The following is a 27,761-nucleotide window of genomic DNA, read 5'->3' as shown; positions in this document are numbered from 1 at the left end:
AAAGGTCTTCCTGGTATCTGCTCCAATCCCTGCCTGCAGCCTGTAAAGTCAAGGCAGACCACTAGAAGTTTATCCCAGTGACTCAGGTCCCTATCCTGGCCTTGGAAGACTGTCCCTCCAAATCACTTTGGGCATGAAGAAGCCTTTGGGTCTGAAACTGAATCAGCTGGATTCCTGGGCTTGGTCCCCTGGAGCCAGAATCCTGGGGTCCAACACCTCCATGACCTCCTAATCTTAATCTCACTCCTTGGTCCTACCTCAGCCCCCTCCTTGTCCCAGCCCAACTTCTAGATCCCCACGTCCCCATCTTCCTGACTCTCTAGTACCAGGCCTAAACTGCATATTCACAGAGGCCACGCCCACTCTAGGACTCTGATAACCTCAAGCCCCTTCCCCATCTATAATAGCTTTCCCCAGCCAGAAACCACATCACAGCTTGATTGCTGGAAAAGACCAGCCCACGTGCTCCTGTCGAGGGCTTTGTAAAAATCTATTTTAAGGCCTGGAAAAGTCCCCCACCCCCAGCCCCAACTGGGAGCCTTGATGAGCATTCTCCCCGGATCCTCCGGAGCCCCCGCCCCCTCACCATCCCATCCAGCTGCCTATTTGAAGGTTTCTGGGGAAGTTGTTACTCTGAACAAAATAAGCAGGAAGAGATTTTAAAACAAAACCAGCTGGTGTCTGGGCTGATGCCACAAAGTGAGGAGGTCTTGGTGGGGAGGGCTGGCTCCTCTGTGTTGTGGGGTCTATGTATGTCACAAGGTGGTCACCCACCAGGCTGAACATAACTGAGATTCTGCAGCGAGGTGTCTGAAAAAGGATACTGCATTGATGAGGATGGAGCTATTATAGTGTGTGTGAATGTGGCTTTGTGATGTACACCTGCACACATGGGACATGTTTCTGTGATGTGGGTCTGTGCATGTAATCAGAGGGCCATGTCTGTGTGGTTTGCATGACTGGTTTTATCTGTGACTATGCACAGTGTGAATTTCTCTATTGTGCCTCCCTGGAAATATGGGCAGCTTACCAGAGCCACTGAGTGCTCTATTTATGTAACTGTACAAGTCACACATCTTTGTGTGTGTCTCCCTTGTGCTTCGTAACATATACATGGGACTACAGAAGTGCATTTGTGTAGTTATTTGTATTTAGGAGACTGGGAGATTACAGGTGAGACTGAATCTTTTTTGTTTTTTAAACCAGGGGGTCTCACTATGTTCCCCAGGCTGGTCTCAAACTCCTGGGCTCAAGTGGCCCTCCCGCTTCTCCCTCCAAAGTGCTGGGATTATAGGTGTGAGCCCTGCACCGGCACCTGAGACTAAATCTTGTGGATGTGTATGTCTGTAAAATTGTGGTGTCACTTACACAGTGCCAGGAACATAAGCCTGTTTAACAAGTAACTACTGGTTAATGTCTAAGTGTGTGTGTGGAGACAGTAGAGTGTAAAGGTTAAGAGCATCAGCTAGGAAGCCCAACTGCCAGAGTTTGAATCCAGGCTCCACCACCTACTAGTTGTGTAGTTTGAAACATCTGACCTCCCTTTTCTGTTCTTTGGTACCTGCCTCATAGAGCTCCATGGAGATTTAATCAGTCCATACACCTACTGGACCTAGAACAGCACCTGTTGTATGGGAAGGGCCACCGTATAAGTGTTTATGGGCATGCGAGTGCAGACCCATCAGGGCAGTCCCTGGGTAGTCTGTCTTTGCAAAGTGTCCCCTACCCCCACCCCGCGATGTCCCAGGTCCCCTCACCAGGCTGCGGAAGCTGGAGTGTGCTCTTGCTCCACTGAGTCAGGCCCACGATGGCCACCATCTTGGCACCCAGGCTGCTCCTCCGCTTCTTGGCAGTGCTGGTCCCAGCCCCACCCCCAGCTTGCTGGGATCCGCAGATTTCACCGCTAATGCTGGAGCTCCGCACCACGTTCCTGGAGGCCCCAGACGAGGCAGGACCTGGCTCCCCGTTAAACATGGTCCCTGGGGCGGCAGGGCCTCAGGCAGCTCTGGAGGTGGGCAGGAAACAAAGGATCCCATGTCAGACCTGGATGAATCTACTGCAGTCCCACCACTTCCTAGCTGCATGACCTTGGGCTAGTCACTTGACCTCTCTGAGGCTGTAAGGTTTAAATGCACAAACAAATGTCAAGGGCATGCACAGGTTCTGGCTCAATAAAAGGGACTATTCCTATTGGCACATGGCTATGAAGAACCTCGCAGGTGACCTAGTTTAATGGAGAGGATTGAGGCTGTGGAGTCACATGGCCCGGGCTTGAATTCCAAAGGCCTCTACACACTAGCTGTGTGAACTTGTGACCAAACAAACATCCTGAGGTTTCAGTGAACACCTCAGCAAGATGTGAAATAAAAGCACTTAGCTCATAGGATTGTTCTAAGGATTAAATTAAATAATGCATGTGAAGTGCCCATCAGGCTTAGAGGAAATATTCAGTAAGTATTAGTGGTTATTATTTTCATAGCAAATAATAACAGGGAGAACAGAACTGGCTCCAGTCTGTGCAGACTCTGGTGGGGTCCTTCTGTGTGAAAGGGATACTGCAGAAAAGCCCAAAGCAGCAAGAAAATCACTCTACTTGAGAGGAATTTTAGTCTATTCCCTTCCAGCCACCCTTCCATGCATTTTTAAAAATAATTGAACTCATACTGCAAATATCATTTTATATACTAGTATTTTTTTCATTTAACATTATATCATGGCTGGGCACGGTGGCTCACGCCTGCAATTCCAGCACTTTGGGAGGCTGAGGTGGGCAGATCACTTGAGGTCAGGAGTTCGAGACCAGCCTGACCAACATGGTGAAACCCCATCTCTACTAAAAATACAAAAATTAGCCAGGCGTGGTGGTGGGCGCCTATAATCCCAACTACTCAGGAGGCTGAGGCAGGAGAATCGCTTGAACCCAGGAGGCAGAGGTCGCAGTGAGCCGAGATCGCACCATTGCACTCCAGCCTGGGTGACAGACCGAGACTCTTGTCTCAAAAAAAAAATACATCATAAGCATTTCCCAATGTCATTAACACTATGTATGCTACCATGATATTCCATTGTATAGAAGTAGCATAATTGACTTACGTATTTCAATATAGTTACCTCTTAGATCAGGCCCAAGTTTCTCTCCTCTTTCTCTCTTTCCTCTCTTTTGTTTTTATTTTTTATTTATTTATTTTTTGAGATAGAGCCTCACTCTGTCACCCAGGCTCAAGTGCAGTGGTGCAATCTCAGCTCACCGCAAACTTCACCTCCTGGGTTCAAGCAATTCTCTTGCCTCAGCCTCCCAAGTAGCTGGCATTATAGTCCTGTACCACCATGCCTGGCTAACATTTTGTATTTTTAGTAGAGGGGGGTTTCACCATGTTGTTAAGGCTGGTCTCGAACTCCTAACCCCAGGTGATCTGCCTGCCTCAGCCTCCCAAAGTGCTGGGATTATAGACATGAGCCACCGTGCCTGGTTTCTTTCCTCTCTTTTAAATAAACACGGCAATAAACATCTTTCTTTTTTTCTTTTTTTTTCTTTTTTTTTTTGAGATGGAGTCTTGCTTTGTCACCCAGGCTGGAGTGCAGTGGCACGATCTCGACTCACTACAACCTCTGCCACTTAGGTTCAAGTGAATCTGGTGCCTCAGCCATCCGAGTAGCTGGGATTACAGGCATGCGCCACCATGCCCAGCTAATTTTTTTGTATTTTTAGTAGAGACAGGTTCCACCCTGTTGACCAGGCTGGTCTCAAACTCCTAATCTCAAGTGATCCACCAGCCTTGGCCTCTCAAAGTGCTGGGATTACAGGTGTGAGCCACCACACCCAGCCTAAACATCTTTCTACATGGATATTGTCTGCTTGTTTCTTTAGGACTGATTCCTCAAAATGGAACGACTGGGTCCGGGGGTACAGATACTGCTAGGAGCTTCCCTAGCATACACTCCCTCTTTCTGCTTCCTGACAGAGGGCTGGTTTTGTCCAGGTACCACCCACTCCTTGTTTTAGAGGCAGATCTTGATTAATTTAAGGCAATCCGTGAATGGCATTCACCTTGGCAACTCTTACTTGTCCAAGCGGGGGAAGATTTGGATTCCATGCTTATAAGAGAGGTGGGGGGCCCTCCTTCTTTCTCCCTCTGTCCTTCTCTTTCCTACACCCTAGAGAGGGCTCAGCCCTAGGATGAAGCCAGTGCTACTGTGAACAGAGAGCACTCAGACAGAAAGTACCTCAGGCCACACCTAGGGCCTGCCCTGCGCTGGTCTTCCAATGATGTGAGACAATACATTTTCCATTGCTTAAACCAGTTTGAATCAGAGTTCTCTGTTACCTCCAAAAGCATCCTACCTGATGCCAGGGTCATAAATGTCTTTTGGATTCTCGGAATATATGGTCAAATTTCTTTTTAAAATATTGACATTTACTCTCCTTATTAGCTGCAGTCAACAAATATTTAAGCCCCTAAAATTCGCAGGCCCCTGCTGAATGCCAAGGATACAGTGGTGAGTCAGACCAACTTGGTCCTGCCCTCCCAAAGCCTCCAGTCCAGGAGGGAGACAGACAGTAAATAACTAATTCTACAGTTAAATATTTAATGATGGTTATGCTAAGTGCCAGGGAAGAGGACAGAGGGCCCTGAGAAGCATTCTGGGGGAGGGGGCTGCAGGAGTCTATGGCTCTGTTTTGAACAGAAGTGGGATCTCCAGCTGTCGGCCTCCACAGTTTGGCTGCAAAGTCCCATGCTGAAGTCGGTCTCCTCTACTCAGGAAGAACCCAAAAAGGCCAGCTGCTCCAACATCCTCTGCACCCAGCACCCTCCTGGCTCTGTCCTAGCCCACAGTGGTTTTCCTGGGGCAGCTGACCATCCCAGGGTTCAGGGCACTTCGCTTGACCCTGGGCCCTTGGGCCTGGTACATTGGAGGAGTCCGCCTTTTCAAAATGACACAGAAAGGGGAGGGAGAATGGGTAGAAGAGGAAAAGCACCATTGTGACGGATAAGGAAGACAGTCCCCAGACAGCTGACAATGGTCACCTGGTCAGTATGACTCCTGCCAGCCTGGCAAAGTATAGCTGACAGAGGGGATGAGTTAACGCCTCATTTTGCCTTCTCTGTGGCTGCCTGGACCGATCTCATTCACCATGTGACGTGTGCAGAGTCCTGGATTGTATTTCTCCATCCCCCATCAACCCTGCAGCTAATGGAAAGTCCCCCTGGACTGGGGCCTATGATGATCTCTTCTTTTGAGTTTCCAATTCTAGTGCCAGTTTGTGTGTTTTTTGGGTATCTGCATGGTCTTTTGGTGGAAGATGGGAGAAGGCTTATCTGATACTGTGACTCTACCACGGTGTAGGTCTAATTTACTCCTTACAGTATTTCTGGAAGGTATGTGGTTATCTCTGTGTTGTAGATAAGAAAACAGTCTCAGAGAAGTAAAGGACTTATCCATCCTAGCCAGCTAAGAAGAGGCAAGGCCTGGACTTGAACTCAGGTCTCATGTTTCCACAAAGAGACAGAATGCTTAGCATCCCCTGTCCCTTCAACCAAAAATGGAGGCCCGGCCCTTAAGCTCAGACTCTGCTCTGGGTCTCTAGGCCCTTTGGAAAACTACAAGGAAAGTGTCTGTATGAGAAAAGCCCCTCTGGCCCAGGTTCCCACAGCTGGCATGAGCATCTAAGTTAGGGCAGGAGAAATCCCAACCGGACCATAGCTGGAGAAGCAAAGTGCTTCCCTAGCACAGCCTCCGGGAAGCAGGAGAGTACCACCCCCAGGGGGCGGAAAGGGACGGGGGTAAGGGACAAAATTCCTGACCCTGCCAACCCAGGGGCTCATGTTTTCTCATGAATAATAAATGGAATTGACAAGCAGTTGGTTTGGAATCAAGGTCTCTGCACCATCCAGAGCTATTTTCTCATCTTTAACCATCTAGGGATCAACCAGCAGGGCTGGAGAACTGAAAAATGCTTGGGAGGGCCCAGTCTGCAGGCCACTCCCCAAGGGGGCAGGAGAAGCCAGACCCAAAGCACTGGACCCAAGGTCCTAGGACTGACCCTGTGGGCCAGAAGTCCTGGGTAGGGCAGCTTAGGAGGGTTAGGAATCAGGATGTGGGATTCGAATGTGAACAGATTCCTTATGTGAACTCCTCTGGGCCTCGGCTGTCTCATCTGGGTGTAAAATGAAGGGGTCAGATTAAGTAATCTCTAAAACTCCTTTTGACTGGGAGAGTTGAGTCTGAACGCACATTGGAGCGGAGGACTCGGAATTAGAGATCTAGTTTCTTCTCTGGCAGCAGGTCTAGCTCAGGAAAGACATGCCAAAGTTACAGATAGGGCACCTAAAAGGAGGGACATCCACAGAATAGCAACCCCTGAGCCATCAGACCACAGGGATGGAAAAGGGAAGGTGGTGGAGGCTGTGGCAGAGTGTTGAGGAGCGGGCAGGACACAGAGCATACCATGTCACATGCTGGTGATTCCAAACGATTGCTAAATAAACTATACCCTTCCCACCAAGTCCCTTCACCGATTCCCCGCTTCTGAGCAGACCATCCCTTTCTCAGCCCGGGTCATGGCACCTCAGGGAAGGAAACCATCCTATGATCTCAGTGAGTCACAGAGACCTCACTCTGAAGTTCTTCCTGCTGACTCCCAGCTATTACCACAGCAGCAGAGAAACTTCCATTTATCCTCCAGGGAGACAGCTGCTGCCCCCACTTCTGCCAAAACTCCATGCCAGAAGAGACCTGCCCAGCTCCCCAGGAATAAGCTTTGTGTTTTCTTTTTAGCCCTTGGATGTTTGGCCTCTACCCTGGGGTCTCAGTACCCTAAAAGGGCCCTCCAAACTCTCTCCTGAATCCTGACAACAGCAGGTCTCAGGGCCCTACCAGGCTACCCTGGGCCCCTCAGTCCCTGTAACCGTGGGTCTAACTCAATGATTTTTTTTTTTTTTTTGAGATGGAGTCTTGCTCTGTCACCCAGGCTAGAGTGCAGTGGAGAAATCTCGACTCACTGCAACCTCCGCCTCTCGAGTTTAAGCAATTCTCCTGCCTCAGCCTCCTGAGTAGCTGGGACTACAGGTGCCCACCATCACGTCCAGCTAATTTTTGTATTTTTAGTAGAGATGGGGTTTTGCCATATTGGCCAGGCTGGTCTCGAACTCCTGACCTCGTGATCCGCCCGCCTCGACCTCCCAAAGTGCTGGAATTACAGGTGTGAGCTACCGCGCCCCACCCAGATGAGAATTTTTGGTCGTTCAAGGCCACACAAAAGCTCAAGATGAACCTAGCCACCCACCTTTCCAACAGTAAAGACCAAGGAAGGCATCACAGGGTGATGGAGTGTTAGGCTGGAAGGAACTGCAAATAACTGAGGCTCCTGCCACCCCTCCCCATCCTCTACTCACAGTGGACACCATTAACCTCTCTCTTTCCCATCAAGGTCAGACAGCCTCAGAGTCCCTCTCAACACAGGGCTCCAGCACCAGCTGATGAGAAACAGCTCATGAGCTAAAACTGACTTGCTGTCTCTATTCTAGCCTGAGCCTTTTATTTTGCAGAACAAGAAATCAAGGCCCAGAATGGGGGAAAGACGCACCAGGGTAACACAAAAAATTGGTGGCAAAATCAGCGCTTCCACCCTAAGTCCCCTAACTCTCAGGTCTCAAATCACCTATCGGTGGTGCTCCCTCCCCACCCTTCACCTGGAAGAAAACCCAACTCACCGAATTGATGAATCTGAGCCTGGTGTTCCACATCACAGGGGGCTGTGCCCCTCCCAACAGCACACCCCTAGGGCATTTGCACAAGGCTTCAATCGACTTCTGCTAAAACACCAGTTTTCAAGAAATGAGGTGAAGGCAATCAGGGCAGGCTCCCAGGAGGAGGCGATGTGGCAAAAGGGTCTGGAAGGGAAGAGGGGAGCTTAGAGGAAGGGCTAGGTAAGGTATCTGCCCTCAAGGGCTTCCAGTAGATTGTGGCATAAAAAGATAGACTTTGAAGAAGCTGTGTGACCTTGAGCAAATCATTTAAACTCTTCAATTCTCTGTTTCCTCTTGTAAAATTTTCACAACTCCTGGGCCCCCTCATGTTCCTTTAGGCACTTGGATGCCAAGCTGCTGAAGACCCACAACTGTGAGATTTTTTAATACATGTATAGAGACTCAACCAGGACCAACCGCTGAGGAGCTCTAGACCCCATCCTTCCTTCCTCCAACCTCCCTCTGATTAATGGGGTCTGTGTTCCTCCCCAGACACTCTGTGACATGCCCAGCAGTTGGGTGACACACTCCTGGCTCTGCCCCAGCCATGTGATCCTTAGCAGGTCCTTCAGCTTCTCTGGACCATTCCCTCCATTCCCTCCTCTACAAAACGAGTTTAATCACCACCTGGGCCCTCCCTGACTCTCCCGGCTGGACTGGGGGTCAGATGAGACAAAGAGGAGCAGGAGGCAAAAAGCAGAGAGAGGCAGAGTGAATGAAACACATGCTCTGGAGGCAGACAGACTTAGGTGCAAGACCTAGATCTGCCACTTACAAGCCGTATGATACAGGGCTTCCTTAACAAATCCCCTGAGCCTAACGCTCCTCATCTATAAAGTGGGGACGATAATGTCTGCTTTAGGATTCTTATATAAAACATCACAAAACAAGGAATGATCATCAGTTGGGCAATTACATTATTATTCCAAAAAGATCCCTTTATAAAGCGTAAAGGATTGTCCAGGTGTTAGTTCTTATTGGTCTGGAGTCCACACCAGGTGCAACCACTTCAGGGGAAGGGCCAGGGACTAGAGCAGCACCTCCCACCACAGCCCTGAGTGCTCCAGAAGTCTGGGATCAGGGTCCCTGCACTTTTCAGTTGAAGTGAGAAGTGGCCTATGAAGCTGTGCCAGCATCTCAGCTCCTGACCCCCTGCTGGATGGTGGGTCTGGCATCTGATACTCCTGGCCCAAACCTAATCCCGCACCAGGACGGCCCATCGCGTCACCTGTGCTGATCTGTGCCCTTGTTAGAGGCTAGTGCCTGCACTCACAGAAGGAGTAGAGGGGCTCCTTCGGCTCCAGCCTCTCCTGTCTAGAGGTGGGCGGTGATGGGCTGGTAGGTGGTTGTGGTGGTGAAGACAGTCTGTGCCAAGGAAGCACACCCAGCCAGCGTGGGCAGCACAGAGCAACAGCTCCTCTCCTAGTTGTGCAGACCTTTGTCTCCCCCAAGCCAGGCTGGCATGTGTGCGCGCACACACACACACACACGTGCACACACACATGCAGGAAGAGATATGGGGCACAGAATTCCAAATGTGTGATCACACAGACTCGGGTCAATGATATACACTTAAAGACGCAATCACATGTGCACACAGATATGCACACCGCCCCCCACCAAGACACTCATACACACAGAGACACACAGAAGCCACAGAAGACACACATGACGACAGCCATAGGCATTCACGGACTCACATGTGTAGACACCTGCACACACCCACAAACACCCTCCCCACTGGGCCCCTGCCCAGTCCAGAGAGGCAGGAAGAGCCCCATGGCTCCGTGGGCAGGGAAGCAGGAAGCGTCTTACCCTGAGTCGTGGGCTCCCTTGGCTAAGGCACACACCCCACCTTTGAGCAGGTGTGTGTGAGCTTGAACACATGCATACTCATACACACCACAGTCCCCAATCTCACTCGCCTGACCCCCATCCCCGCCAGACCGGACAAAGGAGCTCATCGGTTAGGTTTGTGGTGAGGAGAGAAGGCTGGCACGGAGCAGCTGCTGTCACCATGGCTACCAGGCTGACCCACTTCTCCTCCACCCAGCCTGGCCCACCCAGCCCGGGCAAGGCAGGGACAGGCAGCTTTGGGCAGGGTGGGCAGGCCCTCTCCCATCACACACAGGAAAGGGGTGGCCCTCTGAGGGTGTGGTAAGGGATGGGTCGAGGACCCCAGAGAGGCTGGATACTGTGTAGGAAGGCAATGCAGACTGCAAACATGCCTTGAAGGGAGTAGGGTGCTGAAGGCATGGTCCCTGCAAGAACTAGAAGACTGAGCCCCTGACGTTCCCTGGGGCCTCAGGGCACCACATGGACCCTAGATACAGTCTCAGTCACAGTCATCATGGCAGTGCAGGAGATGGGGTGGTCAGACTCAAACCCAAACTCTAAGGACTCAAAACACACAGGGGTAAGGCAGACCCAGGGCTGGGTGAGCCCTGTCTCCCATTCAGAACAAGGTTCCTGAAGGCTCCACTAGGGGCTGCTGGGGTCACAGCCATGCCCCCTTCCCAGGACAGGGTCGCCATGGGCCTTCACTGGGCTAGGGGCTCCTAAGGACAGGGCTGTGTGTTCTTCCTCAGAAGCAGGGACTTGGAGGAACACCACAGCCTGAGTCAGTTTTGGGAGGAGCCAGCCTACAAAACAGAATGAATCTCTCCTGCTTGACAGCCTCCCTTAGCTTCCCATTTCCTGCAGGACAAAGGAGAAGCCCCTCACCAAGGCCCACAAGCCCATGTGACCTAGAGACTGTCTTCCTCTCCTATCTCCCAGCCCGTCCCATACCTCTTGCCCCTACTCTGTATTCTGGTCACACTTGCTTTGGACTGTCTTCCTCTCCTATCTCCCAGTCCGTCCCATACCTCTTGCCCCTACTCTGTATTCCAGTCACACTTGCTTCTTTTCAGTCCTCAAAAGTACCACCTTGGGCCGGGCATGGGGCTCATGCCTGTAATCCTAGCACTTTGGGGGGCCAAGGCAGGTGAATCGCATGAGCCCAGGAATTTGAGACCAGCCTGAGCAACACGGCAAAACCTCGTCTCTACAAAAAGATACAAAAATTAGCCTGATGTGTAGTCCCAGCTACTCGGGAGGCTGAGGTGGGAGGATGGCTTGAGCCCAGGAGGTGGAAGTTGTAGTGAGCCGAGATCGCAACACTGCACTCCAGCCTGGGTGACAGAGCCAGACTCTGTCAAAAAAAAAAAAAAAAAAAAAAAAAAAAAAAAGTCACTTAGCCACTTTGTCTCCTGTCTGTCTGCCTGGCATGCTCTTCTCTTCCCCCACCCCCATGATCTGGTGGCCCCATACTTGTCAGTCCTGCCACCTTTGCCTGGCTAAACCCTATTCTTGGCTCAATCCAAGTTTGAAGGTCATTTCCTAGGAGAGTCTTCCCAGATGAGGTTAGTCCCCATAATTCCCTTTGTACTGTCCCTAAGTTGAATTGTGTCCCCCTAAAAAATGTTGAGGTTCTAACCTCCAGTCCCTCAGAATGTGACCTGGTTTGGAAACACGGTCATTGCAGATGTGACGAGTTAAGATGAGGTCATGCTGGAGAAGGGTGGGTCCCTCATATAACCAGTGTCCTTATAGGAAGGCGGCCACGTGAAGACAGACACGGGGAGAGCGCCATGTGCCGATGGAGGCAGAAATGGGAGTGACGCGTCAATGCGCCAAGGAACGCCAAGGATTGCCACCTGTCACCAGAAGCCAGGGGAGAGGCACGGAACAGATTTTCCTCACAGCACACAGAAGGAAGCAACCCTTTCAACACCTGATTTTAGACTTGCAGCCTTCAGAACTGTGAGAGTCCACCTTTCTGTTGTTTTAAGCCACCCTGTTCGTGGCACTTTGTTGCAGCTTCCCTAGGAAATGAACACACTGCTGTTCCTAACTTGTTCCGTGCTTGTCTCCCACACCCCGCCCCCTGGCTGTGAGCTGGTTAAAAATAGGAACCTTGTTGTCGTCTTCACCGTGAATCCCTAGTACCTGGCACAGGTCTGGCATATAGCAGGACTCAGTAAATATTTGTAAAATGAATGAATGGCAACCTAAAACATTAAATTAGCAGTATTTATAGCACTGTGAGTCATTTTTATTTTCTCCATGTGACATATTGTGTTTTCTAAAGTTACTACTTAAGAAACTGTATTAATGTGATAATAAAGAAAAAAACCAAAACCACATATTTTTCTTTTTCAAAACATACATTAGAGTAACAAGCATTTCCACCAATGTGTGCTTTGTGATGAGGGAAAAGTTCTTCTATCTGCTTGATAACTGCTTTTTTATTGATTAATTGATTCCTCCTCATGTCACTAAAGTGCTTTCTACAGTCAGATTTACAGAGCTTGAGCTCTGGGGCCTGGCAGGGCATAGATTATGGGTGGGAAGGGGCCAGCCAGGGTACACATTCTTTTCAGCCATCTCCACCATCCACCCCTCCCTTGGCTTGTAGGATCTGGCTAGATGTGGCACCTGTCTCCTTACAGGGGCTGCTAAACTTGGCACTGGAGCATACCACTACTACTGGCCAAAGGTGACTCCCCAAACAGAAGCAAGATCCTGTCCTCAATGACCACACCATCTAGTGCTTCTCCAACTGCAACGTGAAGGTGGATCACCTGGGGAGCTTGCTCTGATCCATGGGTCATAGGTGGAGCCTGAGACACTGCATTTCTAAGAAACTTACAAGTGATTCTCATGATGCTGGTCCATGGACCACCCAAGGCACTGAGAGGTGAAGATACATTGCTCTGGTTGTTCTGCAGAAAGAGTGAACACTTCAGGGTGGGGGAGACCAGAGAAGGCATTAACCCAGTAGTTGCACCTCAAAAGATAGGTGAGGTTTGGAGAGGAGAGGCAGAGGTGGCTCTAAAGGAAAGAGGTGGCAACTACTGGGAAGGCCCAGGGAGAAAACACTGTGTTCAGAGGCTGGTGAACAGAGCAGTGAAGTTGGAGAGGAGGTAGGTACAACTGCGGAACAGAGGGCTGGAAAGATAGGCTGGGAGCAGCCAGTGCAGGGCTCTGAATGTGGGGCTAAGAAGCTAGGCTTTCATCCTGTAGGAGTGAAATCTGACATGATTTAGATGTAATACTTTACAGAGATCAATCTGACACTGAGTGCAGACTCAGAAAGAAGCCTGACAGCAGGAAGAGCAGCCAGGAGGCTGCTACATCCATGCAGGAAGAAGGGCTGCACTGCTTCAGAAAGTGAGGTGCAAAGAGGAAACATGGCCAGGAGTCGTGGGTGGGGTTAGGGGATTGCCTAGAGTGAGTGAGGGGACAAAGTAGGGAAAAGGGAAAAAATGAAATCCAAGGTGATTTGGCCGGGCACGGTGGCTCACGCCTGTAATCCCAGCACTTTGGGAGGCTGAGGCGGGCAGATCACAAGGTCAGGAGATCGAGACCATCTGGCTAACACAGTGAAACCCTGTCTCTACTAAAAATACAAAAAAATTAGGCGGGCCTGGTGGCGGGCGCCTGTAGTCCCAGCTACTCAGGAGGCTGAGGCAGGAGAATGATGTGAACCCAGGAGGTGAAGCTTGCAGTGAGCCGAGATCTCGCCACTGCACTCCAGCCTGGGCAACAGAGTGAGACTCCATCTCAAAATAAATAAATAAATACATACATACATACATACATACATACATACACACATACATACCTACATAAATAAGTAAATGAAATCCAAGGTGATTTACAGGACGGATGGGGGTGAAAGGTGCCAACGGCAGAGCTTGAGGTCCTAGCAGAAAACTCCTGGCTTAAGGAGAAGATGAATCCCCATTCTAGTCCCGATGGGTCTGAGATAATGCTGCAACTCTCACATTCAGGTGTTGGCCAGATAAGCCAATTCACTAGCGCTCAGGAGAGCAACGTGAGTGGGCAGCATTTGGGTGTGTTCTCCAAAGAAAAAATGGGGTGTGGAAAGGAAGAAGAATGCCCAGGAGACAGCAGAGAGTGAGGAAGGATTGAGAGGTAATACCTACAGTTAGAGGTAGGAGGAAGACGGAACCAACTGAAGGAGGGAGAGTCCATGGTGAAGAGTAGGAGAGGAACTCACAGAAGATGCCATGAATATACAGATGGCCAAGCTGGAAGCCCTGCAACACCCTGATATTGAGACCAGGAAGGGGTCTACCCAGCTCAGGATGCAGGAGGGAGGCTAGGGGGGCACCCCGACTCCCTCCCTAAGGCACAGGGGAAGCCCAGGCCTGAAAGGAGCACAGCTGGAATGGAAAGCAGAATTTGGACTGAAAGAAAAGGGGGCTTGATGCATTGGGGAGGGTTTGGGCTGTGGCAGGAGCCCGGGGCTCTGAAGCACTTATTCCAGCTCAGTCCTAGCACAGGAAGGACAATTTCCACACATGCAACCACACACACACTTACATGTCCACATGGCTAAAGAACTCCCAGGGCAGAGCAGAGGCGACTGGGAAAAGGTCTTTGGATCAAAGTCTTGTTACAGGTGAGCACATAATTTATCATCCACCTGGGACCCTTGTGAGAATGAGCAGGGACAACACTCAATCACACCGGACCACAGGTGAAAATGAGGACTGTGCCAGGCAAACCCAGCCATATGGCCACCCTAGCTGGTGGATACTGGATCCCAATAAGATACATATTTGGTTCCTCTGCTCCCCCTTCCTAGATGGGGGATAGCAGAAGGGACAGGCAGGCTCATCCTGAGAGGCAGGGCCACCCTCAAGGGTGCTGGTGGATGGGACAATCTCTCCCCCTACCAGGCCCACTCTCGCCTGAGCAACGACACCCTCACTGGGGGAGATGCGGCAGCACCACGGACAGCGGCCGGCGGCTCGCTCCCAGTCCCTCCCCCGCCTGCTCTCCCCTCTCCTCCCCTCCCCTTCCCTCCCCCCTCCCCGTCCCTCCCCCACGCCGCTGACGAAGCCGGATCAATATTTCATCGGGGGAAGGGGCTCCAGTTACCAGCCCCGCGCCAAGCCGGAAGGCGCCGCCCGCGCCTGCTGCCCACCCCGGGGACCCTCCTCAGAAACCCAGCACAGGCTCGGCCCCAGCCCAGACAGATACTGCCCAAAGAGGTGCACACATTCCCTGCAACCTCTCCACCCCCGGTCCCTTTCAGGGCACAAAGACCCGCGCGCAAGCCATACACCTCCGGTTGGCCCCTCCGATGCGCCACAGAGCGAGATGCACGCTGTACAAAGAAGATGACGTACACAAAACAACAGGCACCACACCACACCCAGCAGGCAATCCACCTAGACACGCACTCAGACACAGCACACACATGCACACAAAAACACACCTTGTGCACCACAGACTCACATGGCATGGAGATGCAGCTACCACAGACTCACACACATCACACAGACCCAAGACACACCCTACCACACACACACAAACTCGCACATTGCACAAAAACTCCCTCGCAGAGACCTGCAGACATATCACATGATGATACATTCACCACAGACACACACACACAGTGCACACACAATATGCCCTCAGAGACCCTCAGACATATCTGTGAGCTAAAGAGTTACATTTGCCAGGGACACACACGCACACACACACACACACACACACTTAAACTCTCATACATACACACACACATTATGCCTTCACAGAGATCCTCAAACATTCACCATGGACACACAAGCACACACCCCACACTCTACCCAGGCCCTCCACCCTCCTGGGGCCCAGGCCACCCTTCCCACTGTAAACATGGGACTAGGGAGGGGCAGACAGGACTTCCCTCCCTCCTTCCCATCTGCCTTCTCTACTTTGGCCCTGCTCGTGGGCCCTGAGGATAAATTCACTGTGTCCTCCAAGGCCCCCCCGGGGTCTGCTGCGAGTTCCCAGGGACAGGCAGTCAGCACAAAGTGGTAGGCAAAGCAGGGAGTAGGGGAAGCGGGACCTATGAGACTCCAAAGCCTTCTGTTTCACTGTCCCTGAGCCCCAAACTCTGGGACATGACGCCCCAAGGGCAGCCTTACCCTTACCTGTGGCTCCCAAAGCTTCACTGCTCCCTAGGCCTCCCTGAGGCCTGTGTTATACATGGGAAGCAGGAGAACTGTAGGGTATGCAGTCCCTACTCCCTCCAGGAGGTCTCAAGTCCTGGCTTCAGAGATGAGGGGGCATCCTACCACATCCAGACACCTCAACTCCGTGAGCCCCGCCTCCCAAGCAGGTTGTGAAAACAATGGCACAAATTCTCCTGTCTGCAGGGAAATAGTGACAGGATCCTCCTAAAGAAGCCCAAGCCAGGGTTCAAGGTGAGCAGAGGAGAGCAGGCCAGCGCAGCAGGGGGAGACCCCTAGATTTGTTGGGCAGGTGGAAGGGACCTTCAAAATTATCTAGGCCAATAGTGCACATTTCTGACATTCCCATACCACTTCCCAATTTTGCATTAAGTGTACAACACTGTGTGCCACCTCAATGATTTCTGCCAAATCTACAGACTCCTAGGCCGGGCGCGGTGGCTCATGCCTGTAATCCCAACATTTTGGGAGGCTGAGGCAGGCAGATCACTTGAGGTCAGGAGTTCAAGACCAGCCTGGCCAATATGGTCAAACCTCATCTGGATGGTCAAACTAAAAATACAAAAATTAGCCGGGCATGGTGGCACGTACCTGTAATCCCAGCTACTTGGGAGGCTGAGACAGGAGAATTGCTTGAACCCAGGAGGCAGAGGCTGCAATGAGCTGAGATCATGCCACTGCACTCCAGCCTGGGCAACAGAGTGAGACTCTGTCTCAAAAAACAAACAAACAAACAAACAAACAAAAAATAAATCTATAGACTCCCATCCTGTTTGTTACTTATTTTCTTTAAATCGACACTTTGGCCAGGGGCAGTGGCTCACACCTGTAGTCCCAGCTATGCGGGAGGCTGAGGTGGGAGGATCACTTGAGTCCAGGAGGTCAAGGCTGAGGCAAGCCAAGATCAGGCTTCTACACTCCAGCCTGGGCGACAGAGTGAGATCCACTCTTGATAAATAAATAAACAGATAAAAATAAATAAACAGACACTTTCAACTTTAGTGCAACTATTTTCAACAGAAACCATGTTATTAATATAAGTGGAATGCCAATATCACTTTTAATAAATAGAAAATGATAATAAAACAAACACAGTAGGCCAGGCATGGTGGTGCACGCCTGTAATCCCAGCACTTTGGGAGGCCAAGGTGGGTGGATCACGAGGTCAGGAGATTGAGACCATCCTGGCTAACACAGTGTAACCCTGTCTCCACCAAAACTACAAAAAATTAGCCGGGCGTGGTGGTAGGCGACTGTAGTCCCAGCTACTCCGGAGGCTGAAGCAGGAGAATGGCATGAACCACCCGGCGGGGGTACAGAGCTTGTAGTGAGCCAAGATCACGCCACTGCACTCCATCCTGGGTGACAGTGCGAGACTCCGTCTCAAAAAAAAAAAAAAAAAAAAAAAAAAAAAAAAACTCTGTAGAAACAAAGTTATGTTATTATGTAGAGCTACAGGGAGTTACCAGGATAATGTTCTGAGCCGAGCCTGAGAGCTCTCTGTTAAAAAGGGAGGACAACCAGTGTTGGCAAACTTGTTAAAGACACATTAGAGGCCAGGGCCAGGCGTGGTGGCTCACACCTGTAATCCCAGCACTTTGGGAGGCTGAGGTAGGCAGATCAACTGAGGTCAGGAGTTCAAGACCAGCCTGACCAACATGGAGAAACCCCGTCTCCACTAAATATAGAAAATTAGCCGGGCGTGGTAGTGCATACCTGCAATCCCAGCTACTTGGGAGGCTGAGGCAGAAGAATCTCTTGAATCCAGGAGGCAGAGCTTGCAGTAAGCTGAGATTGCACCATTGCACTCCAGCCTGGGCAACAAGAGTGAAATTCCATCTCAAAAAAAAAAGGGAACCAACTGTCTCACTATATGAGCCAATGTTATGCAATGGCACTGAAAGTCATCCCCGGTCCCACTCCACACACTGGGAAGCTCTAGGCTTGTCCACATCTTGCAGGAGTTCAGGCACAGGGGCCGGCTAGTGCCCTGTTGCTGTAGCCCATTCTGGTCATAACAACCCTTTAGAAATTCCTTGGTCCTTTCCTATTCACAAATTGTCATAACAGCCACCATCTAATATGAGCCTCAGAGCAGGAATTATCATCCCTGTTTCTGAATGAGAAAAGTGGGGCTCAGAAAGGATAAAAGACGTATCCATAGTCACAGAGCTAGCTACGCAGGGGAGATCCACAAGTCAGAGACTTGACACCTACCCAGACACCATTTCTACTCTACTTGCGTCCATCTATCCCACAGCTGGCAGCCCTTCCTGGGCAGTGAGGAAAGAGGGAGGATGGTAACCTGCTATCTGCCCATGAGACCCTCACAATCTCAAACAGCAAGCAGGCAAGTCAGCAAATCATTGAGATTAAGAGAGGTGAAGAGCTTTACAGTCTAGCCTGTAAATGCCTGAACTGCAGTTTCTTTATCTGTAAAATGAGATGACAGGCCGGGTGTGGTGGCTCACACCTGTAATCCCAGCACTTTCAGAGGCCAACATGGGAGGACTGCCTGAGCCTAGGAGTTGGAGACCAATCTAGGCAACAGGGTGAAACCCTGTCTCTACAAAAAAAAAAAGCAAAACTGACCTGGGCATGATGGCATGAGACTGTGGTCATAGCTACTAGAGAGGCTGAGGTGGGAGGATTACCTGAGCGAGGAGTTCAAGGCTGCAGTGAGCCGTGATTATGCCATTGCACTCCAGCCTGGGTGACAGAATGTGACACTGTCTCAAAAAAAAAAAAAAAAAAAGAAAGAAAGAAATTAGCCGGACATGGTGGTGTGCACCTGTAGTCCCAATTTCTTGGGAGGATCATTTGAGCCTAGGAAGTTGAGATCGCAGTGAGCCGTGTTCAAGCCACTGCACTCCAGCCTGGGCAACAAAGTGAGACCTTGTCTCTAAAATAAAATAAAATTTTATGTTTTAAAAAATAAAATAAAATGGGAATAATAATAGTACCCGTCTTATAGGGAGTGAAGATTAAATGAAATGTGTGAACACAATGTCTGGCACAGAGTAAGTACTTAAAAAAAAAAAAAAGTTTATTACCAGGGAAGTACAAAGAACAGAATCAACACAGGTCAAGAATGAGTGATGGGAGGAAGGTAGGGTAGACATGGTTTGGCTTTTCACTGAGGAAAAGAACGAGTTACGTCTTGGAGGATGAAGATTTTGGTGGGGAAAAACTCTTCTGACTGTTCCTGCCTTCCTCTTCCCTCTCTCCTCACTCCAAAGCAAGGTGAGAAAATTCAGGCTTTCCTCTTCCTCTCTCTCCTCAGGCCTCTGAATGATATTTGACAGGTTCTTCAGGGCCTGTCCTGAGCACTGCTGCCTAGGAAAAGACTCCCCTTTAAGTCACAATTCCAGGCCTTTTTTCTCCAGCTGCTGTCCAGATGGAAGTCTGGGGCTCAGGCCCAACTGCCTGCACCAACCTTGGCACTCTAAGAATTCCAGGAGATGTCTTTGGAAGCTAACAAAGATCCCCCTTCTCTAAGGGGGGCACTGAGAACCATGTTTGCATGTCTCTTTGATCCTTCCCAGTAGGCTACAGATGATTGGACCAGGGTGGGCACATGCCCCACTCTGAGCCAATAAGATCCTCTCCTGGGAGTTTGCGATTGGATCTGCCAAGCCCCAAGTTCTCTCTCTCCACGTGGCTGAAACCGAGAGACACAATACAGGAACTATAGGTGGCTTGGTGCCTGAAAAGGCAGAGATATCCAGTCTGTGGAGACAGAAAGGCAAAGACGGCCAGCAGGGTGCAGAGAATGGCTGCTTCAAGTTACTGTGGCCCTCCAGGTCCCGCCTTCCTCAAGCTAATGTTTTTCCTTCCCCTTAGTTCCCGGGAATCCCTTCTATCCTTGTAATAAGCCCTTCTTTATTACTGAAGTTGGTTTGAGTGGGTTTCTGTATATAAGCAAAGACCTAATTAAGACAAGAGAGAAGCTGGGAGCCGGAGGTACGTAGATGAACAATTCTGAAAAAATAATCACTGTGCCTACGATGGAGGAGCCCAGTGCAGTGGCAGACAGCGAGTAAGAGATGTAGACTTCACAGAGATGTGGCCAAGGGAGGGTGGGCTAACTCTGCCCGGGGAGGAGCGGAAGTGCTCGCAGGCTTCACAGCGAAGGTAGCAGCTGAGCCGATTTTGAAGAATTAAGGACGTTCTCCATGGAGACAAAGTAGGGGTGGGGAGGCATTACAAGCAAAGGGAACAGCAAGTGCAGATGCACAGAGACCCAAAACAGCCTGGCGTGTTAGAGGGACTGGAGTTCAAAGTGTGGCCAGGAAGCAGGGAAGACAGGCAGTTGGGCGCACATCATAAAGGGCTTTGAATACCATAAGAAGCCGAGGCCTTTTCCTGTCAGTGACGGGGAGCTATTGAAGTATTTTAAGTAGCAGGGGGTGACAGGGTCAGTTCTGTGTTTTAGAAAGATTGTTCTGGGGCTGCATGGAGAAAGGGCTAGAAAAGGCAGGCCTGGAGGCAGGGACCGGTTAGGAGGCTGCAGCACTCCTCATCTAGTCCCTTTATTCACCCACTAGCTCACTGTGTACCTACTATGTGCCAGGGTGAGACAAAACAGGATTCCTGAGCCCACAGCGTTCACAGTCTAGCATGAAAGAGACATGACGGAAAAGCGATTCGAGTGTGCCGAACGTTATGAAGTACAAGGTCCTCTGGAGCAGGGTGCTGTTTACTGTCTGGTTTTTAGGCTTCCCTGCGGAAATGACGTTTGAGCTGGTATCTATCTGAAGGATAAGTAGGAGTTAGCAGGGCCCTGAGAGGGGGCGTGCATTCCAGGATTGGGGACAACACGTGTGGAAGTCCTGCAGCTGAGGCAGAGTGGTGGAAGAAGACACAAAAAGGTAGGCAAGGACCAGATCCCACAGGGCCTCGGAGACTGCGTCAGTGCATCTGGCTTTCATTCCAAGAAGGCTTGAAAGGGTCCTAAGCAGGGAAATGACACAATCCAACGTTTATCCTAAGAAGACCATGAAAGAAAGCGGGGCAAGAACAAATGTCAGGAGACCAGGTAGGAAGCTGTCACAGTGGCCCAGGTGAGAGCCAATGGTGGCCTGGAGGGGGCGGTGGGCAGTGAGAGGGTCCACGGATTCAAGGCAGAGATTCAGGACTAACAGGGCTTGCTGAGGACTGGTTATGGGGGTGTGGGACGGGAAGAGGGGCGTATCCAGGAGAACTTCCAGCTTTCCGGCTTGACCAGGTGGGTGGATGGTGATGCCAGAGATGAACCGGGGACCCTAAAGGCAGAGCAGATGCAGGTGTGAGAGTCGGGAGCTGGGTCTGGACCTGAGCTGAAGCTGATTGTGAGACATCTAAGTGTGGGCCAGGAAGCAATCGCACCTGCAGATTGTTGAGACAGGGTCTCACTTTGTCACCCAAGCTGCTGGAGTGCAGTGGCATGAACATGGCTTACTATAGTTTCAACCTCCCAGGCTCAAGCGATCCTCCCACCTCAGTCCCCCAAGTAGCTGGGACTACAGGCACGCGCCACCATGCCCAGCTAATTTTTGTATTTTTTTGTAGAGATAGGGTGTCTCCACATTGCCCAGGCTGGTCTTGAACTCCTGGGCTCAAGTGATCCGCCCATCTCAGCCTCTCAAAATGCTGGGATTACCAGCACTTTGAGGAGGTGGGAGCCACCACACCCAGCCAGACCTGCAGATCTTGAACCCAGAAGAGATCATTAAAGTCAAGAGAGTAAACGAGATTACCCGGGAGGTAGGGAGGGGGGGCAAAACAGCGGGAGGAGGGGTTGGGGCAACTTGAGGAGCCATGGTAGCATCAGGACCTAGGGGCAGAGTGACAAGGGGCTCTGAGCTTGGCAAATCAGGACCATGAAATGCAAAGGTTACCTTCTGTCAACCCCAGAAGGCACCAGGCTTTGGCTCCCCCTCTCCTGGCCAAGCATCATGCCCTCAGCCTGGACACTTCCCAGCTGAGACAGCCCTCCCTTCCCCAGTGCACTTCTTCCCCTTGGGCAAACTCTAAGTTATCCTCCAAACCCAGGGCAGGTGGTCGCTCCTCCTAGGTGACTTCCCTGGTGTACGCATTGCTGTGCAGTTGGACAAACTGGTTTTGGATCCCAGCTCTGCCACTTGATAGCTGTGCGACTTTGGCCAGATCACCTCAGTTTCCTCATCTATACCACAGATAATAGTACCTACCTCATAGGACTGTTTAAAGATGAGGATGTAAAGTGATGGGCAGAGAACTAGCACACAGTAAGCACTAAATAAGTGTTATTCTTATTAACATCCCACCCACCTTGGAACAGTTAGTCATGCCCTCCACCTCACCCTTGGGAACTGTTTGCAGGTCCACGTCTCTCCCTGCCTCTTCCTACCCCTACCCGATTTGTGGAGCTATATAATATGCAGAACCCAGTGCTAAATGAAAATGCAGGACTCCTTGTTTTGAACTTTGGTCATAAGAATTTTAAGATGGTGTCAGCAGAACACTAAGTGTGGGGTCCTTCTAGGCACTGGGCCCTGCGTGATCATAGACTCTTGAAACCAGCCCTGCTCCCACCCCCAGCCAGCCCTGGGCCTAGCCCAGAGTTGATGTCAGCCCCCACACAACAGAGTAAAAATGTCAACTGACATTGAGATAGGGTTTATGATTTCCACGTGGAATTTCACTTTATCCTTTTCCTAGAGATAACATCAACTCCATTTTACAGTTGAGGACACAGAAGTTCAGAGATGGGTATGCCTTGCCAGAGATTACCCAGCTCAGGAACTGCAGAGCTGGGATGTGAGCACAGAGCAGCCTGATGCAAAACCCTGCCTCTTGCCCTCTGGCTCCCCAGGGAGGTTGGGAGAACCTGGCCCCAAGGGCTGAGCTTCGTCAGCAAGGCCGTGATGAAGCTTAGACCACAGAGAGGGAGCTGGAGGGACTGGCACTGGCCGCCCTCCCTCCTGGGGTCAGCCACATAAACAACCGGTTCCCTGGGACCGAGGCTGCTGCACAGGGAAAAGGGTAGGAGAGGGCAAAAAGTCACTCCCAAGAAGGCTCTGCCTGAGGGCCATAGACCCTAACATTCTGGGGAAATCTGCTCTTGCCTTTTCTGCTTAAAACCCTTTAGGGGTTGTCATTGGCCTCAGGATAAATTCCCAAGTCTTCAGTATCCTGCTAGACTAGGAAATCAGGCCGGGCTGTCCTGGGCCTGCCCACACTGCCCTCCTCCACCACACCAAGCCTGTTCTCACCATCACCAGGGCCTCAGACACACAGTTCCCCTTCCTCATCCCTTCTTCTTTTCCTCTACAACTCCTTGGCACCATTCATGACTCAGCTAAGATGTCGCCACCTCCAGGAACCTTTCCCAGATTATAGAGGGCAGGAGAGCAACTTCAGTGATAGGTTCCAGAGCTCCCCTGAGTCCCTCCTTTCTACACACGTGCCATGTGTAATTACCTGCTCTGGGTCATGTCCCCACTAGAATGTCAGCTCCGTGAGGGCCACCTGGCTCATAGAGCCTGATACATCAGAGGTACCTGGTGGACTGAATGCATCCTTCTGCCACAGAGGCAAGAGGGCCAGGCATTCTTTCTCCTTTTTTCTTCACTCCTCCCAGACCCTCCTTTTCTTGTCCAGGCTTCTTGAGCTCAAGCTATGAAGAGCCCAAAGTTGCAAAGGGAAGAGAACCATTATACAGTATGCACCGTCCCCCTGCCAGCCCTGGACTAGGTACTATACATCTGGTTACTACATTTAATTCCCTAACCACATTCCAGATGGGGTGGAGCAGTATGGGTATAAATTATTCCTATTTTCCAGAGGAGACTGAGACTTGGTAGTTGAGGCCACCTGCCTGCAGTGGTAACAGGTTGGAAGCAGAAGGCATTAGATTGGAATCCTGTCTGTCTGATGCCGAAGTGCCTGGTCTCTTCTCTGCCCCAAACCACACAACCCCTGTGACTCACCATTCCTAGCAAGCTCACCTCCAACCAGAGAGCGCTTGTTTCTAACCTCCGCCTTCAGTTCACACACACCCCAGCTGGTAAAGCTCTTCTGTGAGGTCAGCGATATACCAGTGTAGGAGACAGCCCCACTGTCAGTGAGAGGACAGTGTAGAAGTCACTCCTCCCCTGGGTCAACAAAATGCCAGTGTGGGAGAAACACCCCCATCGTCAGCAAAATGCCAGTACAGGAGACGCACCCTGCACCCCAAGTCAGCAGATTGCTAACAGGAGAGACAGTGCCACAGTCAGCAAAAGGCCAGTGTGAGAGACACTTCCCTCCTCTGCTGGGGCCCATGACATTGACTGGGGGGTACACACAGAGAGCTCTCCAAGGTCGTGCCCCTGGAGCGGGAGGAGGCACTGAGGCAGCTGTTGCCTGGGGGAGAAGTTTGTGGCTGGGGAGTGGGGCAGAGTCAGGTGAGAGTTCTCACATGGCACTAATGAAATCAACCACCAGCCTGCTCCCCCGCCCCCCTCCCCAGGGACCCTCCAGGCTCCAGCTGATGCAATGCCCAGGCCAGATAATTGTTTTCTTCCCTCCTTAAAGGGCCAGCTGCTACTACAGCTGCAGACATCACCCAGACCCCTGACAGACCCCACAGAGCTCAGCACCTGGGCAGGAAGTTGGGAAGCCCAGAGAGTAGCAGCTTTGGGCCTGGGTTCTGCACAGTAAAATCCAATTAAAGTCCAGAGACCAGAAGCGTCGTTGAGCAAGGAGGGAGGGAGAGAGAATAGTTAAGACAGTAACACAGACCACACGCCCTGGGAGAAGGGACTGTGGTCCCTGCTAGGTCCTCAGCACCTGGCTCCTGCACGCCCACCCCAGCAAGTACTTGGCACAGGGGTTGTTAATGAGTTCAGCAGTTAACTGCTGAGCCCTCCTGAGTGCCAGGCACTGTGCTGCGCAGCTCAAATCCACCATTTCACTCATTCCTTCCTGCTACCCACATAGCAGCTGGGTTTGTTTTACTGAGAGTCTCAGAGAGGGGAAGTGATTTCCTCAATATCACACAGCCAGAAAGTGGCAGAGCTTGGGTTTGAAGCCAAGTTTAACCAACTCTGGGCTTCACACCCTGCAAAGGGTCGGCTAAGTGTAGAACCCCAGGGCTGGAAGTCCCTAAGCAAGGCAATCGGGAACAGAAGGCAGGGAAGGGGTCTGTGGGCCCTAAACAAACACCAAAGGGCATAGTGCTTGGTTTAAGCACAGGTTGCATGGGCCACCTCCCCAGCACACCCCTGCCAACCCACCTACCCTGTCCCCCAACCAAGAATGCCCCATTAGGTTACCCACATGCCCCCAGGGACAGTTGGCAGCTGCCTGATTACAGACTAATTGGTGACTAGCAGCAACTATTGAGGGGGGGCGCGGCGGGGAGATGGCTGATTAACCCCTTGTTGACCAGGACCAATCCTCCTCCCATGACTTCAGGCCCCAAACCCAAGGAACCCAGACTTAAGAAATCATCATGGATAGAGGACAGGACCAAAGGGGCAGCAGCCTTTTCCCTACATCCTGATAACACCCCTGGGGCTAGGGTTGGACACTGATATTCACCCAGGCGTCCAAGCCCTGAAGGGCCACATTCAAACAGGCCCTAGGTGGCAGTGCCAGCCAATGCCCCCTGTTCTCCAGCCTTGGTATGCCACTGCCCACCCCATTCCAGGATCCTTCCTGAGCCTTCGGGACCAGGACACTGAAGAAACCCACTCCTCAGGGCTGAGTTGTCCAGAGGTAATGCGGACATGGGGTCCAAATACCCAGGTGGCCAGTCAGGGAAGAGCTCCTCCCTATGAATGAGAGCATGCCCAAGTTGGCCATCAAGGGTTTTGCCAAGCCTCCCTGAACCCTGGGCTCTGCACCATGCTGCTGACCAACTGCTTTCCCAGCTTCCCAAAGACCCCTCTTCCCACCCCAGGGCCGGAGTAAGCAGCACTCCTTTTCTCTTATGGGGCAGAGGGGGTCCTCTGGGCACCACAACGGTGTCACGTTGGGAGGAAAAAGTGGCTGCTTCTCAACCAGGGCACAGGCAGAAGAGAGAAAGGCAGGCTGCCTTCCAGCTCCCTTTCCAGGAGGGATTTTAAGCACTTTCCAAAAATGCCATGCCAGGCAATGCTGTTGAAGACCAGGGCCCCAGGAGCTCTGAGCATCAGCAAAGAACTCAAGACTCTGGCCCCCCTTCCCCATTTTCCAGGCTTCCCCAAACACCCCACGTTCCTCTCTCATCCCTTAGCCCCCTCCCCAGAGCCCTCTCACACCCTGTGTTCATCCCCCCACCCCCGCCCCGGCACACTCACATCCCTACGTTGCGCTTCATGGCCAGAACCCCCCTCCCCCCGTGGTCCTCCAGACCTCTGCAGCCCCCTCCCCACGTCCACTCCCAGACGAGCAAGGCCTGCTGACTTACCTGGAGGTGGGGCCGGGGTCCAGATAGGGAGGGGGGCTCCGCAGGCCGAGGCGGCTCCGCAAGGCGGGGCAGGTGCTGCCCCGGGACCCCGCCCCGCGGACCCGGCAGTAGGCGCGGCCCGGCCCCAGGCGGGCGCGGACTCCGAGTGGGTAGGCACGCGGGGCGGGGAGGGGCGGCGAGGGAGGCTCACGGGGGCATCGCCCGCCACCACGGGGGCAGCTCCGCTCCGCCCGCCTGCGCTGCCGGCTCCGCAGCAGCCACCGTTTTCAGTCGCCGCCGGGTGCAAAGCCCAAGCTCGGGCTGGCGGGAGGCGAAGGGGAGGCGGGGCCTGCTGGGGGCGGGGTCGCGTTGATGGGCGGGGCCAATGGGGGCCGGGCCTCGGTGGTGGGCGGGGCCTAGGGGAATCCGGGGAGTTTGTCTTGCCGGGTTGAGGGAGATCTACATTAATGAGGCCTCCAAGAAGCGGGGTCTGGGGAAGCCTCAGGCCTCTCCGTGTCCCTAGGACGCTCCTGCCTCCTGCCCGGTCTCCCCTCTCCACCACCACCCCTATCTGTTCTTTCTTATCCTTCCTTTTCTTTGGGGCACCTCCCAGGACCTCACAGGCACCGCGGCGCCCCCTGCCCTACCCTGAACCAGTTCCAGGAATGTCAGATGGTAAGAGAAGAAGAAACGACTTACAAACGTCAAGTCCATTTTACAGATGGAAAAACTGAAGCTCAGAGAGGAGAAAAGACTTCCCCAAGTGCCTGGTATGAAGAGAAAGACTTTATAATGTCCCTTTCAGACAGAAGGAAGTAGAGTGGCCGGCCCTGAAGCCCAAGTTAACCTGCTTCCCCTGCGCTCTCTACTTCTAGAGCAATGGTTTTAAACTTGGGGCGATTTTGCCCCCCAGGGAACATTCGACCATGTCTGGAGACATTTTTGATTTTCCCAACGAGGAGGTTGCTACTGACGTCTCATGAGAAGAGACCAGGGATGCTGCTACACGCCTTCAATGCACAGGACAGCCCCCGCGCCAGAGAATTGTCAGGCCCAAAATGTCAGCAGGTTTCTGAGGTTAAGAAACTGTGTTCTAGGGCCTGGCATCTGCCTATATAAACTTCCAAATGGACTCCTGGAGTCCTGGGTTCTGAAGCCCAGGAGGATACTGTATGTCTTTCCTAGGGTCATGCCTGCCCCAACTTGTCTATTTAACCTTGCTTAGCACTGGTCAGTTCTACTCTTGGGCTCCAGTACTTTGAATTCCACTCATTGACAGAGAGGACAGAATAATTAATATTTGCTGGAGGCATGTAAAACCAGTAGTCTCCCTGCTGAGGGCATGAATTAAAATGTAAATGGGTGCTGGGTGCGGTGGCTCACGCCTGTACCAGTGTTTTGGGAGGCCAAGGTGGGCAGATCACTTGAGGCCAGGAGTTCAAGATCAGCCTGGCCAATATGGTGAAACCCCATCTCTACTAAAAACACAAAAATTAGCCAGGTGTGGTGGCCCACGCCTATAGTCCCAGCTACTCGGGAGGCTGAGGTACAAGAATCACTTGAACCCCGGAGGCAGAGGGTTGCAGTGAGCCAAGGTCACACCAC

The 27,761-nt window shown here is 51.8% G+C and overlaps 1 protein-coding gene across 2 annotated transcripts in view; it reads right to left on the bottom strand.

Moving 5' to 3' along the window:
- RIMS3 (regulating synaptic membrane exocytosis 3) overlaps window positions 1-26,497 on the bottom strand; it is a 46,967-nt gene extending 20,470 nt beyond the window's left edge. The window contains exons 1-3 of one of the 2 annotated variants that reach the window (XM_007979250.3): window positions 26,178-26,497; window positions 7,713-7,892; window positions 1,758-2,005 (exon numbers count right to left, since the gene is read on the bottom strand). In XM_007979250.3, the coding sequence (XP_007977441.1) occupies window positions 1,758-1,974 (217 nt within the window). In that variant the 5' untranslated portion in view covers window positions 1,975-2,005; window positions 7,713-7,892; window positions 26,178-26,497. The remainder of the gene's footprint in view (window positions 1-1,757; window positions 2,006-7,712; window positions 7,893-26,177) is intronic. The other variant, XM_007979249.3, reaches the window with a different exon arrangement.
- Between the last annotated feature and the right edge of the window lie 1,264 nt (window positions 26,498-27,761).

Source organism: Chlorocebus sabaeus, chromosome 20, assembly GCF_047675955.1.
Source record: "Chlorocebus sabaeus isolate Y175 chromosome 20, mChlSab1.0.hap1, whole genome shotgun sequence".
Lineage (NCBI taxonomy): Eukaryota > Metazoa > Chordata > Mammalia > Primates > Cercopithecidae > Chlorocebus > Chlorocebus sabaeus.
The sequence above is the reverse complement of the archived record's forward strand: the minus strand, read 5'-3'. Positions and strand labels throughout refer to the sequence as shown.